This window comes from Panthera tigris, chromosome A3 (assembly GCF_018350195.1).
Source record: "Panthera tigris isolate Pti1 chromosome A3, P.tigris_Pti1_mat1.1, whole genome shotgun sequence".
Lineage (NCBI taxonomy): Eukaryota > Metazoa > Chordata > Mammalia > Carnivora > Felidae > Panthera > Panthera tigris.
Window position 1 is genome coordinate 60,468,200 of NC_056662.1, and position 14,591 is coordinate 60,482,790.

A 14,591-nucleotide genomic window follows, 5' to 3' on the forward strand; every position below is an offset into this window, starting at 1 on the left:
TGAAAGTAGTGGCCTTATGAAGAAGAGGTCCTGTGGTGTCCTGTAACACAGTGTTCCCTGTTCAGTAGAACCAGGTGTTTCAGGGGTATCTCCTTTATGGGTTGCATGTACTCTACTGTTGTGGCTGAACTACATTTGCCTTCGGTATATTTAACTGCAATAGCCCATTTTGCCTCTTGTGGGCAGGGTTTGGTCTCTGTGCTGATAAGGAGCCAATCTGGGGCCTCTTTGGGCTAGTAGTTGGGCAGTGTCACCTTTATCAGTTAAGCCAGATGCCTGTCCTCAGCACATTTATTGGGGCTTTGGTCACACCAACCTGCAGAGTGTTCTCCCTGTGTTGTCTCCTTAAGAGCCTTTTGTTGGTGGGCGCAGCCTACAGTTAAACTGTATGTCTGCCCCCAGGTCTATCTGCAGGGGCTGTAGTGGAAATGGTATGTGTGGTTATCTTCCCTTCATCTCAAGGCAGGAGTCCCTTTGGTGTGGTACCAATCCCTGCATGGGCTGATTGTATGATATACGGCAGGAGCCATTTTGGAAAGGACTCCTGCTGATCAAGGTGATTGGATGGGGGGATCCATAAGAGAACTCTGGGGTGGGGTTGGGGGGAGAAATGGTATCCACCAGCTTTCTTGTTCTTGGAGAAGTCTAAAGATCCCTTCCCCTCCAGTGCATAATATAAACCACCTTCATGTACACCCTAGCTGCTTTTCAAACTATTCCTTCTATGTTGTATCTCTGCAGGATTTTTTGTTATGCTCTTTTTAAAGGCAGGGACTCTGTCTCCTTTTGCCCTCTGGCTTTTCTAGAACTTAGCCCACTGATTTTTAAATACCCACAGTTAAGCCCAACTGATTGTGAAAACTTGCAAAGTTAAGTCCCACTGGTTTTCAAAGCCAAATATTATGGGGATTTGTCTTCCCAGTGCAAGTATTCCATGTCTGTGGTGCTTCTCTTCTTTATCTGTGCTTGTGGTGCCCTCCTGTTTGTGGTTAGTCTTGCAGGGAGTCTAGTTCCTGACTCTCCATCCCTCCTACCCTTTTTGATGTAACCTCCTCTCTATGATTAACTGTGTAAAGTCTGTTCTGCTTGTCTTCACATCGTTTCCTGGGTTAGCTGCTATTCCTGGATTAGCTATTATCTAGGTGTGTCTGTGGGATGAGTGAGCTTAGGATCCTACTACCCCACCATCTTTAGTCTTACTTTTTATTTTCTCCCTCCAATGAGTTGCTAGAACTTCTCTCCTGGACTTCTGGACTCCCTCAAAGATTCTTTTTTCTATGGATAATTGTCTAATTCATTGTTCTCCCAGGGCTCCCAGACCTTGGCCAAGAGAGGCTGGAGCCATTCTCGGGCACTTCATTATCCACAGGTGGGTCAAATTTCTGTAAGCCTATTACCCAGCCCTTGATTGAGTGAGACAACTCCTGCATCCCTTGGAGTATGGTGCTGGTGATAGCTGTAGCCCAGTCTTCAGAGGTATGGAATTATTTCTGGGTCTGTAGTTAAGGCCACAGCTATCGAGTCAGCTACCTAGGTATGGGCTTGTCTTCTCAAAATGACTCTCGTTGTTTGTAGACCACTGGGGTTTCACAGTCTCCTACCTGGGTTGCAAAGCTCCCACATAGGCATTTGTGACTGTGAACAGATATGAAGTTGTTGTGATTGAGTTGGGGAAACATGTGAGGAATATCTTGTTTAGCCATCTTGCTACATCACTTCTGCATCAATTGATTTTTGTATGTTGAAACAGCCTTTCATATTTGGAATAAATTTCACTTGGTTGTGGTGTGCAATTCTTTTTACACCTTACTGGATTCAATGTGGTAATGTTGTGTCGAATATTTTTGCATATATGTTTATGAGAGATATTAGTGTGTAGTTTTCCTTTCTTGAAAAATCTTCTTCTGGTTTTGGTACCAGATGCTGGCCTTGTAGAATGAGTTGGGAACTTTTCCATCTCCTTTGATCTTCTGGAAATGATTGTATAGAATTGGAGTAATTTCTTCCTTAAGTATTTGGTAGAATTAATCAGCAAAATCATGTAGGTTTGGTGATTTCTATTTTGGAAGTTTATAAATTGTTGATTCAATTTCTTATAAGTTATAGACCTTTGAGATTATATCTCCTTGTATGAATTTTGGCAGATTTTATATTTCAAGGAATTGTTCTGTTTCATCTAAGTTATCAGTTTTGTATGCTAAGAATTGTTCATAATTTTCTTTGTCCATTTGGACTGCTATAACAAAAATAGCACAGACCTGGTGGATGGCTTAAACAATTCATTTCACAATTTTGAAGACGGGAAAGTCCAAGATCAGGACTCTTGCAGTTTCAGTGTCTGGTAAGGACCTACTTCTAGCTCTTCTCACTGTGGCCTTATATGCTGGAAGAGGGGAGGGAGTTCCTTGATGTCTTTTTTTTTCTTTAAATAATGGCACTAGTCCCATTCTAGAGGGCTTCACCCTCAGTTGTAACCACCTTCCAAAGGAACCACATCCAAATATGAACTGGGGATTAGGTTGCAACATTCAAAGTTTTAGAGGATATAAACATTAACAATAATATTGTTATTATCTTTTTATGTTCATATGATCAGTAGTTGTAGTCTCTCTTTCATTTTGATGTTAGTTATCTGTGTCTTCTCTTTTTTCGTTGGTTAGACTGCCTAAAAGTTAATCAATTTTATTGATCTTTTCAAGGAACGAGCTTTGGGTTTCTTTGATACGTTCTGTTTAACTTCTTGTTTTAAATTTCATAGACTTCTGCTTTGGTTTTTATTAATTTTTTCTTCTGCTTACTTTGCATTTAATTTACTCTTTTGCTAGTTTACTTGAGGTAGAAGCTTATATTCTTAATTTTAGATCTTTTTTCTCTTCTAACATATGCATTCAGTGCTATAAATTTCCTGTAAGCACTGCTTTCACAGCATGCCACAAATTTTGACAAGTTATATTTTTATTTTATTTTATTAAAATATTTAAAAATTTCTCTTAAGATTCTTCTTTGACTCGTGTTATTTAGAAGTGTGTTATTTAATTTCCACATATTTTGAGATTTTCCAGCTATGCTTCTGTTAATGATTCCTGATTCAATTTTGTTGTGAGCAAAGAACATATTTGGTATGATTTTTATTTTTAAAAGTTTGTTAAAGTGTGTTTTATAGCCTATATGTGGTTTGCTTTAGTGAATGTTTGAGATTAAGAATGTGTATTATGCAGTTACTGAATTAAGTACTCTAGAAATGTCAGTTAAATCTAGGTGATTGGTGGTGTTTGGTTCAACTATATATTTAATGAGTTTCTGCCTACTAGATATGTCAGTTCCATATAGAAGGGTATTGCAGTCTCCAACTATAGGGGTGGATTTGTATGTCTCTCCTTGTCATTCTATTATTTCTTGCCTTACATATGTTGACATATTGTCTTGTTAGGTGCATATACATTACAAATGGTTATGTCTTTTTTTTCTTCATTGCCAACTTTATTTTTTATTAACTTTTTAAAAAATTTAATTTCAGTATAGTTAACATACAGTGTTATGTTAGTTTCAGATGTACAATATAGTGATTCAACAATTGTATACATTACTCAGTGCTCATCATGATAAATGTACTTTTAATCCCTTTAACTGTTTTACCTATCCTCCCTCCTACCTCCCCTCTGGTAACCCTCGGTTTGTTCTCTATACTTAAGAGTCTGTTTTTTGGTTTGTCTCTTTTGTTGTTGTTCATTTGTTTTGTTTCATAAAGTCCACTTATGAGTGAAATCATATGGTATTTGTCTTTCTCTGACTTATTTTACTTAGCATTATACTTTCTATCTCCATCATGTTGTTGCAAATGACAAGATTTCATTCTTTTTTATGGCTGAGTAAGATTCCATTATATATGGAGAGAACTAGAAATAGAAGCAGAAAGAAAAGAAAGGAGACAGAGAAAGAAAGAAATAAAGGAAAGAAAGAAAGAAAGAAAGAAATCATCTTCTTTATCCATTTACCCTTTAATGAACACTTGGGTTGCTTCCATAATTTGGCTATTGTCAATAATAGTTCAGTAAACATAGGGGTGCATGTATCTCTTTGAATTGGTGGTTTTGTATTCTTTGGGTAAATACCCAGTGGTGGAGTTACTGATCATATAGTAGTTCTATTTTAATTTTAATTTTAATTTTAATTTTAATTTTGAAGAAACTCCATACTATTTTCCATAGTGGCTGCACCAGTTTGCATTCTCACCAACAGTACACAAGGGTTCTTCCTCCAAATCCTCACTAGTATTTGTTGTTTCTTGTGTTTTTGATTTCAGCTATTCCAACAGGTGTGAGGTGATAGTTCATGGTGATTTTGATTTACATTTGCCTGATGATTACTGACGTTGAGCATCTTTTCATGTGTCTGTTGGTCATCTGTATGTCTTCTTTGGAGAAATTTCTATTCAGGTCCTCTGCCTATTTTAATTGGATTATTTGTTTTTTGTTGTTGAGTTGTATAAGTTCTTTATATATTTTGGATACTAACCCTTTAGGGGATATGTCATTTCCAAATACCTTTTCCCATTCAGTAGGTAGTCATTTAGTTTTGTTGATTATTTTGTTTGCTTTGCAGAAGCTTTTTATTTTTATGTAGTCCCAGTAGCTTAATTTTGCTTTTTGTTTAGTTTTCCCAAAACCATTTGTTGAAGAGATTGTCTTTTTCCCATTGTATATTCTTGCCTCATTTGTCAAAGATTAAGTAACTATATAATTATTAGTTTATTTCTGTGTTCTCTATTCTGTTCCATTGACGTATGTGTCTATTTTGGTACTGGTATCATACTGTTTTGCTTACTATAGCTTTATAGTATATCTTGAAATCTGGGGTTGTGATACTTCCAATTTTGTTCTTTTTCATAATTGCTTTGGCTATTCTTTTATGGTTCCCATAACATTTTATGATTGTTTGTTCTAGTTCTGTGGAAAATTATGTTGATGTTTTGCTAGGATTGCTTTGGGTAGTATGGATATTTTAAAATATTGGTTCTTCCAGGAGAACCTGAGTGGCTCAGTCAGTTAGGCATCTGACTTTGGCTCAGGTCAAGATCTCGTGGTCTGTGAGTTCAAGTCCCACATCAGGCTCTGTGCAGACAGCTCAGAGCCTGGAGCGTGCTTCGGATTCTGTGTGTGTATGTGTGTGTATGTGTGTGTGTCTTTTTCTCTCTGCCCCTCCCCCTCTCCCTCTCTCTCTCACAAAATTAAATAAACATTAAATATATATATTGGTTCTTCCAATCTGGGATAATGGAATATGTTTCTATTGGCTTATGTCCTCTTAAATTTCTCTCATCAGTGTTTTATAGTTTTCAGAGTACAAGTATTTCACCTTCGGGGTTAATTTTATTCCTAGGCATTTTATCATTTTTGTTGTAGTTGTAAATGGCATTCTTTTCTTTTCTTTTTTTAAAGTTTATTTATTTGGAGAAAGAGAGCATGAATGGAGGAGGGACAGAGAGAGAGGGAGAGAGATAGAATCCCAAGCAGGCTCCACACTGTCAGCACAGAGCCTGACATGGGGCTTGAACTCACAAACCACAAGATCATGACCTGAACCGAAATGAAGAGTCGGATGCTTAACAACTGAGTCACCCATGCACCTGTAGAATTATTTTCTTAATTTCTCTTTCTGCTACTTGATTATTACTGTATAGAAAGTATATATATATAGTGTCATGTCATCTGAAAATAGTGAAAGTTTTACTTCTTCCTTACCAATTTCGATGCCTTTTATTCCTTTTTCTTGTCTCATTGCTGTGGCTAGGTCATCTAGTATTATGTTGAGTAAAAGTGGTAAGAGTGAACATCCTTGTCTTGTTCCTGATCTTAGGTGAAAAGCTCTCAGTTTTCACCATTGTGTATGATGTTAGCTGTGGGTTTTTCACATATGGCCTTTATTATGTTGTATGTTCCTTCTGTACCTACTTTGTTGAGGGTTTTTATCATGATTAAATGTTGTATTTTGCCATTTGCTTTTTCTGCATCTATAAAGGTGATCCATATGTTTTTTTTTTCTTTCTCTTGTAGAAGTGATATATCACATTGATTGATTTGCAAATATTGAACTACCCTTGCATCCCAGGAATAAATACCACTTGATCATGGTGAATGATTTTTTTCTATTGTATTGTTGGATTCAGTTTGCTAACACCTTGTTGCAGATTTTTGAATCCATGGTTATCAGATACATTGGCCTGGAGTATTCTTTTTGTAGTGTCTTTATCTGGTTTTGGTATCAGGGTCATGCTAGCCTCAGAATGAATTTGGATGCTTTCGTTTTTCTATTTTTTAAAATAGTTTGAGAAGAATAGGTATTAACTCTTCCTTAAATGTTTGGTAGAATTCACCTGGGAAGCCATCTGGTCCTAGACTTTTGTTACTTGGGGGTTTTTTGATTACTGAATCAATTTCATTGCTGGTAATTGGACTCTTCAAATTTTCTATTTCTTCCTGATTCAGTTTGATAGTTTTTATGTTTCTGGGAATGATCCATTTCTTCTAGTTTGTTGAATTTGTTGACTTATAATTTTTCATAATATTATGTCATAATCCTTTGTATTTCTGTGGTGTTGGTTGTTATTTCTCTTTCATTTCTGATTTTATTTAGTCCTCTTTTTCTTGGTGAGTTTGACTTTCAGTTAGTTGGTTTTGGTGATCTTTCAAAGAACCAGTTCCAGGTTTCATTGCTCTATTGTTTTTTTAGTTTCTATTTCATGTATTTCTTGACTAATGTTTATTTCCTTCCTTCTGGTTTAGGGAATTTTGTTTTTTCTTCTTTTTCTAGCTCCTTTATGTGTAAGGTTAGTTTGTTTATTTGAGATTTTTCTTGCTTCTTCAGGTAGGCCTGTATTGCTGTAAACTTCCCTTTTAAAACAACCTTTCTACATCCCAAAGATTTTGGACCATTTTTTTTTTTCATTTTCCTTTTTCTCTATGTATTTTTTTATTTCCTCTTTAATTCCTTGGTTGACCCATTCATTTTTTGGTAGCATGTTATTTAAACTCCATGTATTTGTGTTTTTTCCAGATTTTTTTCTTATGGTTGATATTTAATTTCATAGTGTTGTGGTCAGAAAACATGTATGGTATGACTTCAATCTTTTTGAATTTGTTGAGACTTCTTTCATGGTCTCATATGTCATCTATTCTGGAGAATGTTCCATGTGCATTTGAAGGAATGTGTATTCTACTGTTTTAGTGTGGATTAATCTGAAGATATCTGTGAGGTCTATCTGGGCCGGTGTGTCATTCAAAGTCACTGTTTCCTTTTTGATTTTTCTGTTTGGATGACCTATCCATTGGTTTAAGTGGGGTGTTAAAGTCCCCTACTATTACTGTTTTACTATCAATTACTTCCTTTGTGTTTTTTTATGTGCTGCCTTATATGTTTGAGTGCTCCATATTGGGTGCAATAATATTTACAATTGTTACATCTTTTTGTTGGATTGTTCCCTTTGATTATGTAGTGTCCTTCTTTGCCTCTTGTTATAGTCTGTTTTAACATCTATTTTCTCTGATGTAAATATTGCTACCCTAGCTTTCTTTTCACTTCCATTTGCATAATAAATGTTTCTCCATCCCCTCCCTTTCAATTTGCAGGTGTCTTTGGATTTGAAATGAGTCTCTTGTAGGCAGCATATAGATGAGTCTTACTTTTTTTATCCATTCTGTCACCCTTTGCCCTTGATTGGAATGTTTAGCTCATTCATATTCAGAGTAATTATTGATAGGTATGTACTTATTGCCATTTTATTACTTGTTTTACGGTTGTTTATGCCATTCTTCTCTGTTCCTTTCTTCTCTTGCTCTCTTTTCTCACAGTTTGTTCAGTTTCTTCAGTGATATACTTGGATTCCTTTGTCTTTATTTTTTGCATATCTGTTACTCATTTTTGTTTCATGGTTACCAATAGGTTTGTATATACCATCTTCTGTTTATAGCAGTCTACATTAAGTTGATGGTCACTTATGTTTGAACCCACTCTTTTCTCCTCTGCCCTGCAATGTTTTAGATATTTGGTGTCATACTTCAAAATCCTTTTATTTTGTGAATCCCTGACTGATTTGTATAGGTATACTTATTTTCACTCCTTTTGTGCTTCCTACTTTTCTTACTCCTGCTTATGGTCTTTCCTTTACCCTAAAGAGTCCTCTTTAACATTTTTTTGTAAAGCTGGTTTACTGGTCATGAATTCCTTTAACTTATTCTGGGAAACTCTTTATTTATCCTTCTATTCTCCTTCCTGGATAGAGTATTATTGGCTGAAGATTTTTCCTTTCAGCAATTATATCATGCCACTGCCTGCAGTTTCTGCTGAAGAATCAGATAGCTTTATGGAGTCTTCCTTGTATGTAACTATTTTCTTTTCTCTTGTTGCTTTAAAAATTCTCTGTTTATCACTACTTCCTGCCATTTTAATGATTATGTGTCTTGGTGTGGAACTCCTTAGGTTGATTTTGTTGCAGGCTCTCTGTGCCTCCTGGATCTGGATTTCTGTTTCCTTCCCCAGATGTGGGAACTTTTTAACTATTATTTCATCAAATAAAATTTTTGCCCTCTCTTCTCTCTCTCTTCTCTTCTGGGATTCCTACGATGTGAATGTTATTATTCTTGATGGTGTCACTGAGTTCCCTAAGTCTATTTTCATTTTTTATTATTATTTTTCTCTTTCTTGTTCAGCTTAATTGCTTTCCATTTCTCTGTCCTCCAGGTCACTGATCTGTTCTTCTGGTTCCTCTAGTCTACTATTTATTTCATCTAGTACATTTTAAGTTTTATTTATTGAGTTCTTCATCTCTGGTTCTTTTTTAAGTTTTTTGTTTCTTTATTGAGGGTCTTACTAAGGTCCTCCACTTTTTTCTCAAGTCCAGTAAGTATCTTTATGACCATTATTTTAAATTCTTGATCAGGCATATTGCTTATCTCTGTTTTGTGTAGGTGTTTTGCTGTGATTTTTGTCCTATTCTTCCATTTGGAACATTTTCTTGTCTCCTCATTGTGTATGTTTCCGTGTGTTAGTAAAGTCAGTTTTGTCTCCTGCTCTTGAAGAGGTCCTGTAGTGCCCTACAGTGCAGTGTCCACTGTTCACTAGAACGTGGTGCTTCAGGGGTGTCTCTTATGTGTATTGCATGTACTCTGCTGTTGTGACTGAACCACTTTTACCTTCAGTCCTATTGTCTGCAACGGCTCACTTTACTGTGGACAGGGGTTAGTCCCTATATGTTGTTAGTGGGCCAGTTGGGGCCATCTTGGACTTACGTTGAGTCAGACTAGGTGTTTGATAGAGATGCAGTAGCACCAAACTGCAGGGTACTTTCCCTATTTTGTCCCCTGAGAAGCTTTTGTTAGTGGGTAAGGCCTGCCCTCAGACTAGCTATCTGTCCCCAGCCTGTTGCTGGGGCCCCAGCTGGACTTGTGTGTTTGGTTATCTTTCCCTCTTTCCCAGGCAGGAGTCACTTGGGAGTAGTGGTGACCCCTGTCAGGGATGCTTGCCCACTATCAGGCTTGTGGCACTGCTTTGGATCGGCTCTGGCCAAGAGCATATCAAAGTTGGCAGGACCACAGAGAAACAGGGGTCAGGGCGGGTGGTGGTAGCAAGGTTTGCATTGGAGGGGGTGGATTTTCAGAACTGCTCAAGTCAGAAGTATGGTATGGCGTTAGCAGCACTGGTTTCTACAGATGTCTGTGTGCCTAGGCTGGGGGCAGGGGAGGGAAATGGTGCCCACCAGCTCCTTTGTTCCTGGAGAAGTCTCCCAGAGATCTCCATCACATGTCCTTAGATTAGTAAACAATCTCCCATATACCCCAGGTGTTTTTCAAACTGCTGCTTCAGTGCTGTATTTCTGCTGGGCCATTTGTTGTGCTGTGTCTTTGAGGGCAGGGACTCAGTTTCTTTTTGCCCTTCCAGCTCTCCCAGATCCAAGCCTGCTGATTTTTAAAGTTCCAAGGGTTAAGTCCTGCTGATTGTAAGAACTTGAAAAATTTGGCCCTTCTGTTTTTCAGAGCCAAATGTTATGGGCTTCGTCTTTCCTGCATGGGCTCCCCAGTGTGAGAGTTGATTCCTCTCTCCTCTCTGCACTCACGGCATTCCTCCCTCTAACAGAGAGCCCCACAGGTCGTTTAGCTTCCGATCATGTCTCTGCCCTTCCTACACTCTTCCTTGTGGCCTCTTCTCTGCATTTAGCTGTGGAGAGTCCATTATGCCAGTCTTTGGGTCATTTTCTGGGTTATTTACACTGATGTGTGTGTTACCTAGTTGTATCTATGGAACAAGGTGTGCTTAGGGTCTTCTTACTCCTTTATTTTCCCCAGAAGTCACAGATTGTTAGGCCTTGATAAATTAAATTTTTATAGTTCTGTAATGCCTCCTTTTTATCTCTGATAAGTTTCCTTTCTCTGAAATCAGCTTTGTCTGAAATTAATATAGTTCTTCCAGCCTTCCTTTGATTAGTGTTATCTTTTTTTTGCATCTTTATATTAAAGTGAATTTCTTGTAAATAAATATAGTTGGCTTGATGTTCTGCATTAAAAAAATTTTTTTTTGAGAGAGTGAGAGCGTAAGTTGGGGAGGGGCAGAGGAAGAGGGAGAGAGAGAATCTTAGGCAGGTTCCATGCCCAGTGCAGTGGAGCCTAATGCAGGCTCAATCTCATGATCATGAGATCATGACCTGAGCTGAAATCAAGAGTTGGACACTTTACTGACTGAGCGAACCAGGTGCCTCTGACATTCTGTGTTTTAATTGTGTATATGTCCATTCGCATTTAAAGTGATTATTGATATGGTTGGATTAATATTTACCATATTTGTAACTATTTTCTATTCATTGTTCTATTCTTTGTTTCTTTTTTGTATTCCACTCATTTGTTAGCCTTTATGGTTTTAATAGAGCATTTTTTTTAATAGAGCATTTTATATGATTCTGTTTTATCTCTTGTTAGCATATCAATATAGTTCTTTTTCTTTTCTTTTTTTTTAAGTAGGCTTCACACCCAGCACTGAGCCCAGTGCAGGGCTTGAAATTTTGACTTTGACACCAAGACCTGAACTGAGATCAAGAGTTGGCTGTTTAACCAACCAAGTCACCCAGGCACTCCAATATAGTTCTTTTTAAAAAACTTTTTTAAGTGGTGACCATAGATTTTTAATATACACTTAGAACTAAGTCCACTTTTAAACAACACTTTACAAGTGTAGGGATAATGCAGGTATCTTGAAATAGAGTGTTTGAAAATCTTTTCTCTTATTCTTTATAACATTGCTGTCAATCATTTTATTTATTCATAAGGTATAATTTTCCAATATATTGTTGCTATTATGTTGAACAAACTGTTATCTGCTAGGTCAGTTAAGAATAAGAAAAGTAAATGATTTTATTTCACTTTCGCTTATTCTTTTTCTGTTTTCTCTTCCTTAATTGACATAGATCTCAGTTCCTAACATATATCCTTTTCCTTCTCTGTGAAAATTTTCTTTTGACATTTCTTCTAAGGCACATCTACTAGCAACAAATTCATTTTGGTTTTCTTTGCCTTAGAAGGTCTGTTTTTTCTTCACTTTGAAAGAATAGCTTTTCCAGATATAGAATTCTAGATTGGTGGGATTTTTCCTTCAATACTTTATTTATTTATTTATTTATTTATTTATTTTATTATTTTTTTTTTAAAAAGACACATTTATTCACCATCATGATCAGACTATTACATTTAGCAATCAACAGCATGGGTGCAAAAAAAAAAAAATCTACATTAAAACCCTTTGTTGGAATGCTTTACACTTTCCACAGAACAGAAACTAACCTGTTATACAATTAGTCACAAATACAGTCCTCAAGTTTTTTGCCCATACACATGAGTATTGTCTAAAGCATGTCTTCTTTGTAGCAGCTAGGCCCTGCCACCACTGTGCTTGGCTGAGTTCACAAATCTGTTGTAACCTGTAGCTTCCCTGTCACTTCTCTGGCTCTCCTCTCCTGCTAAGCTTTGTTTCCTGGCAGTAATTAAAACCTTCTGCCACTGCCATAGCTACTGCTGCTGCTGGAACCGCCATAGCCACCTTGGTTTTGTGGTTTGGCAAAGTATTGGCCTCCACCACCATAGGGGCCAGAGCTTCTGCCTCCAAAATTTCCTCCTTTCATGGGTCCAAAATTTGAAGATTGATTGTTGTAATTGCCAAAATCATTATAGCTTCCACCACCTCCAAAGTTGCTTCCATCATTACCAAATCCGTTATAGCCATCCCCTCTGCCACCATATCCACCACCACCTCGACTGCCGCCAAAGCCACCTCGCCCACTGAAGTTTCCTCCACGGCCAAAGTTGTCATTCCCACCAAAACCACCTCCACGACCACCACCGAAGTTCCCAGAACCACTTCGACCTCTTTGGCTGGAAGAAGCACTAGCCATCTCTTGCTTAGATAAAGCTTTCCTTACTTCACAGTTGTGGCCATTCACAGTATGGTATTTTTGAATGACAATCTTGTCTACAGAGTCATGGTCGTCAAAGGTCACAAAAGGAAAGCCTCTCTTTTTGCCACTGCCTTGGTCAGTCATGATTTCAATCACTTCAATTTTTCCATACTGTTCAAAATAATCTCTTAGATGATGTTCTTCAGTGTCTTCTTTAATGCCACCGACAAAAATCTTTTTCACAGTTAAGTGGGCACCAGGTCTTTGAGAATCTTCTCTCGAGACAGCCCTCTTTGGTTCCACAACTCTTCCATCCACCTTGTGTGGCCTTGCATTCATGGCTGCATCCACCTCTTCCACAGTAGCATAGGTGACAAACCCAAAGCCTCTGGAGCGCTTGGTGTTTGGATCTCTCATTAGCACACAGTCCGTAAGCCTTCCCCATTGCTCAAAATGGCTCCTCAGACTCTCATTGGTTGTTTCAAAGCTCAAACCTCCAATGAAAAGCTTCCGCAGCTGTTCAGGCTCTTTGGGAGACTCTGACTTAGACATGACAACGGTGGGAGGGGAGACTTTCACGATGCTTACTCAGCGGTGTCCACAGGCAGAAAGGACCTTCAATACTTTAAATATTTTACTCCATTCTCTGCTTGTGTGCATGGTTTCTGAAGAGAAGTCCTGTAATTCTTATCCATGTTCATCTATAGGTAATGTGAGTTTTTCCCTTTGGCTTCTTCAGGATTTTATCTTTGCATTTTATTTTCTGCAATGTGAATACTATATGCTTACATGTAGACTTTTTGCCACTTGGTGTTCTCTGTGTTTCCTGGATTGTTGGTTTGGTGTCATTAATTTTTGCAATTTGTTATTTATTTTTTTTAACATTTATTTATTATTGAGAGACAGACACAGAGTGTGAGCAGGGGAGGGGTAGAGAGATGGGGAGACACAGAATCTGAAGTAGGCTCCAGGCTCTGAGCTGTCAGCACAGAGCCAGATGCGGGGCTCGAACTCATGAACTGTGAGATCATGACCTGAGCTGAAGTCGGTCGCCCAACCAACTGAGCCACCCAGGCGCCCCTGTTATTATTACTTTAAATATTTCTTTTGTTCCTTTCTCTCTTATATTTCTGATAGTTTCATTATGTGTGTATTATACCTTTTTAAATTGCCTTAAAATTTTTGGGGGCCCCTGGGTGGTTCAGTCAGTTGGGCATCTGACTTTGGCTCAGGTCATGATCTTGCAATTCATGAGTTCAAGCCCTGCATCAGGCTCTGTGCTGACGGCTGAGAGCCTGGAGCCTGCTTCAGATTCTGTGTCTGCCTCCCTCTCTCTCTACCCTGCCCCCACTCACACTCTGTCTCTCTCTGTCTCTCAAAAAAACAAATAAAATGTCAAAAAAAAATAAAAACAAATTGTCTTACAATTTTTGAAGATTTTCTTCTTCTTTTTCCTTTATATTTTCTCTTTGAATTTCAGTTTGGGAATTTGTATTGGATTTTCAAGCTCACCAGTTTGTTCATAAGCTGGTTCCGGTCTGATGGTGACCCCATCAAAGGCCTTCTTCATTTCTGTTAGTTACAGTGCTTTTGATTACTAGCATTTCCTTTTAAGCTCTTAAGAGTTTCCACCTCTCTGTTTACATTACCCATCTGTTCTTGTATGTTGTCCAGTTTTTCCGTTAGAGCCCACAGAATACTGATTGTAGTTATTTTATATTCCTTGTCTAATAATTTCCAAATCTCTGCATATACAAATCTTATTCTGTTACTTTCTTTGTCTTCTCAGACTATGTTTTTTGCCTTTGAGTATGTCCTGTAACTTTTTTTTGAAACCAAATATGTTGTATTGGGTAAAAGTTACTGAGGTAAATAGGTCTTTAAGAGTGAAGTTTTATGTTTATCTGTGAGTTAGGTTGTGATTACCATTTATTGTAACTGTACATGTCAAAGCTAAATTTTTCTCTTGTTCTTTTTGTTTTCTCTATTGTCTTCGGGTTCATTTAGAGACTTTTTAAACAGAGTCTGAACCTTGTAGTTCTTTCAACTGTAATCCCTTGTTATTACACAGGAGGCTTGTCGATGTGGTAGTAAGTTGTGGGTGGAGGAGAAGCATTCTATAATCCTATGATTAGGTCATAGTCTTTCAGTGGGCTTG

General features: G+C 37.6%; 2 protein-coding genes across 9 annotated transcripts in view; one reads left to right on the forward strand and one right to left on the reverse strand.

Moving 5' to 3' along the window:
- TSGA10 (testis specific 10) overlaps positions 1-14,591 on the forward strand; it is a 155,261-nt gene that overhangs the window by 95,030 nt on the left and 45,640 nt on the right. The window lies entirely within an intron of this gene.
- LOC102965954 (heterogeneous nuclear ribonucleoprotein A1-like) lies at positions 11,857-12,985 on the reverse strand. The gene has a single exon (XM_015544613.2). The coding sequence runs from the start codon at positions 12,983-12,985 to the stop codon at positions 12,023-12,025; it is 963 nt and encodes a 320-aa protein (XP_015400099.2). The 3' UTR covers positions 11,857-12,022.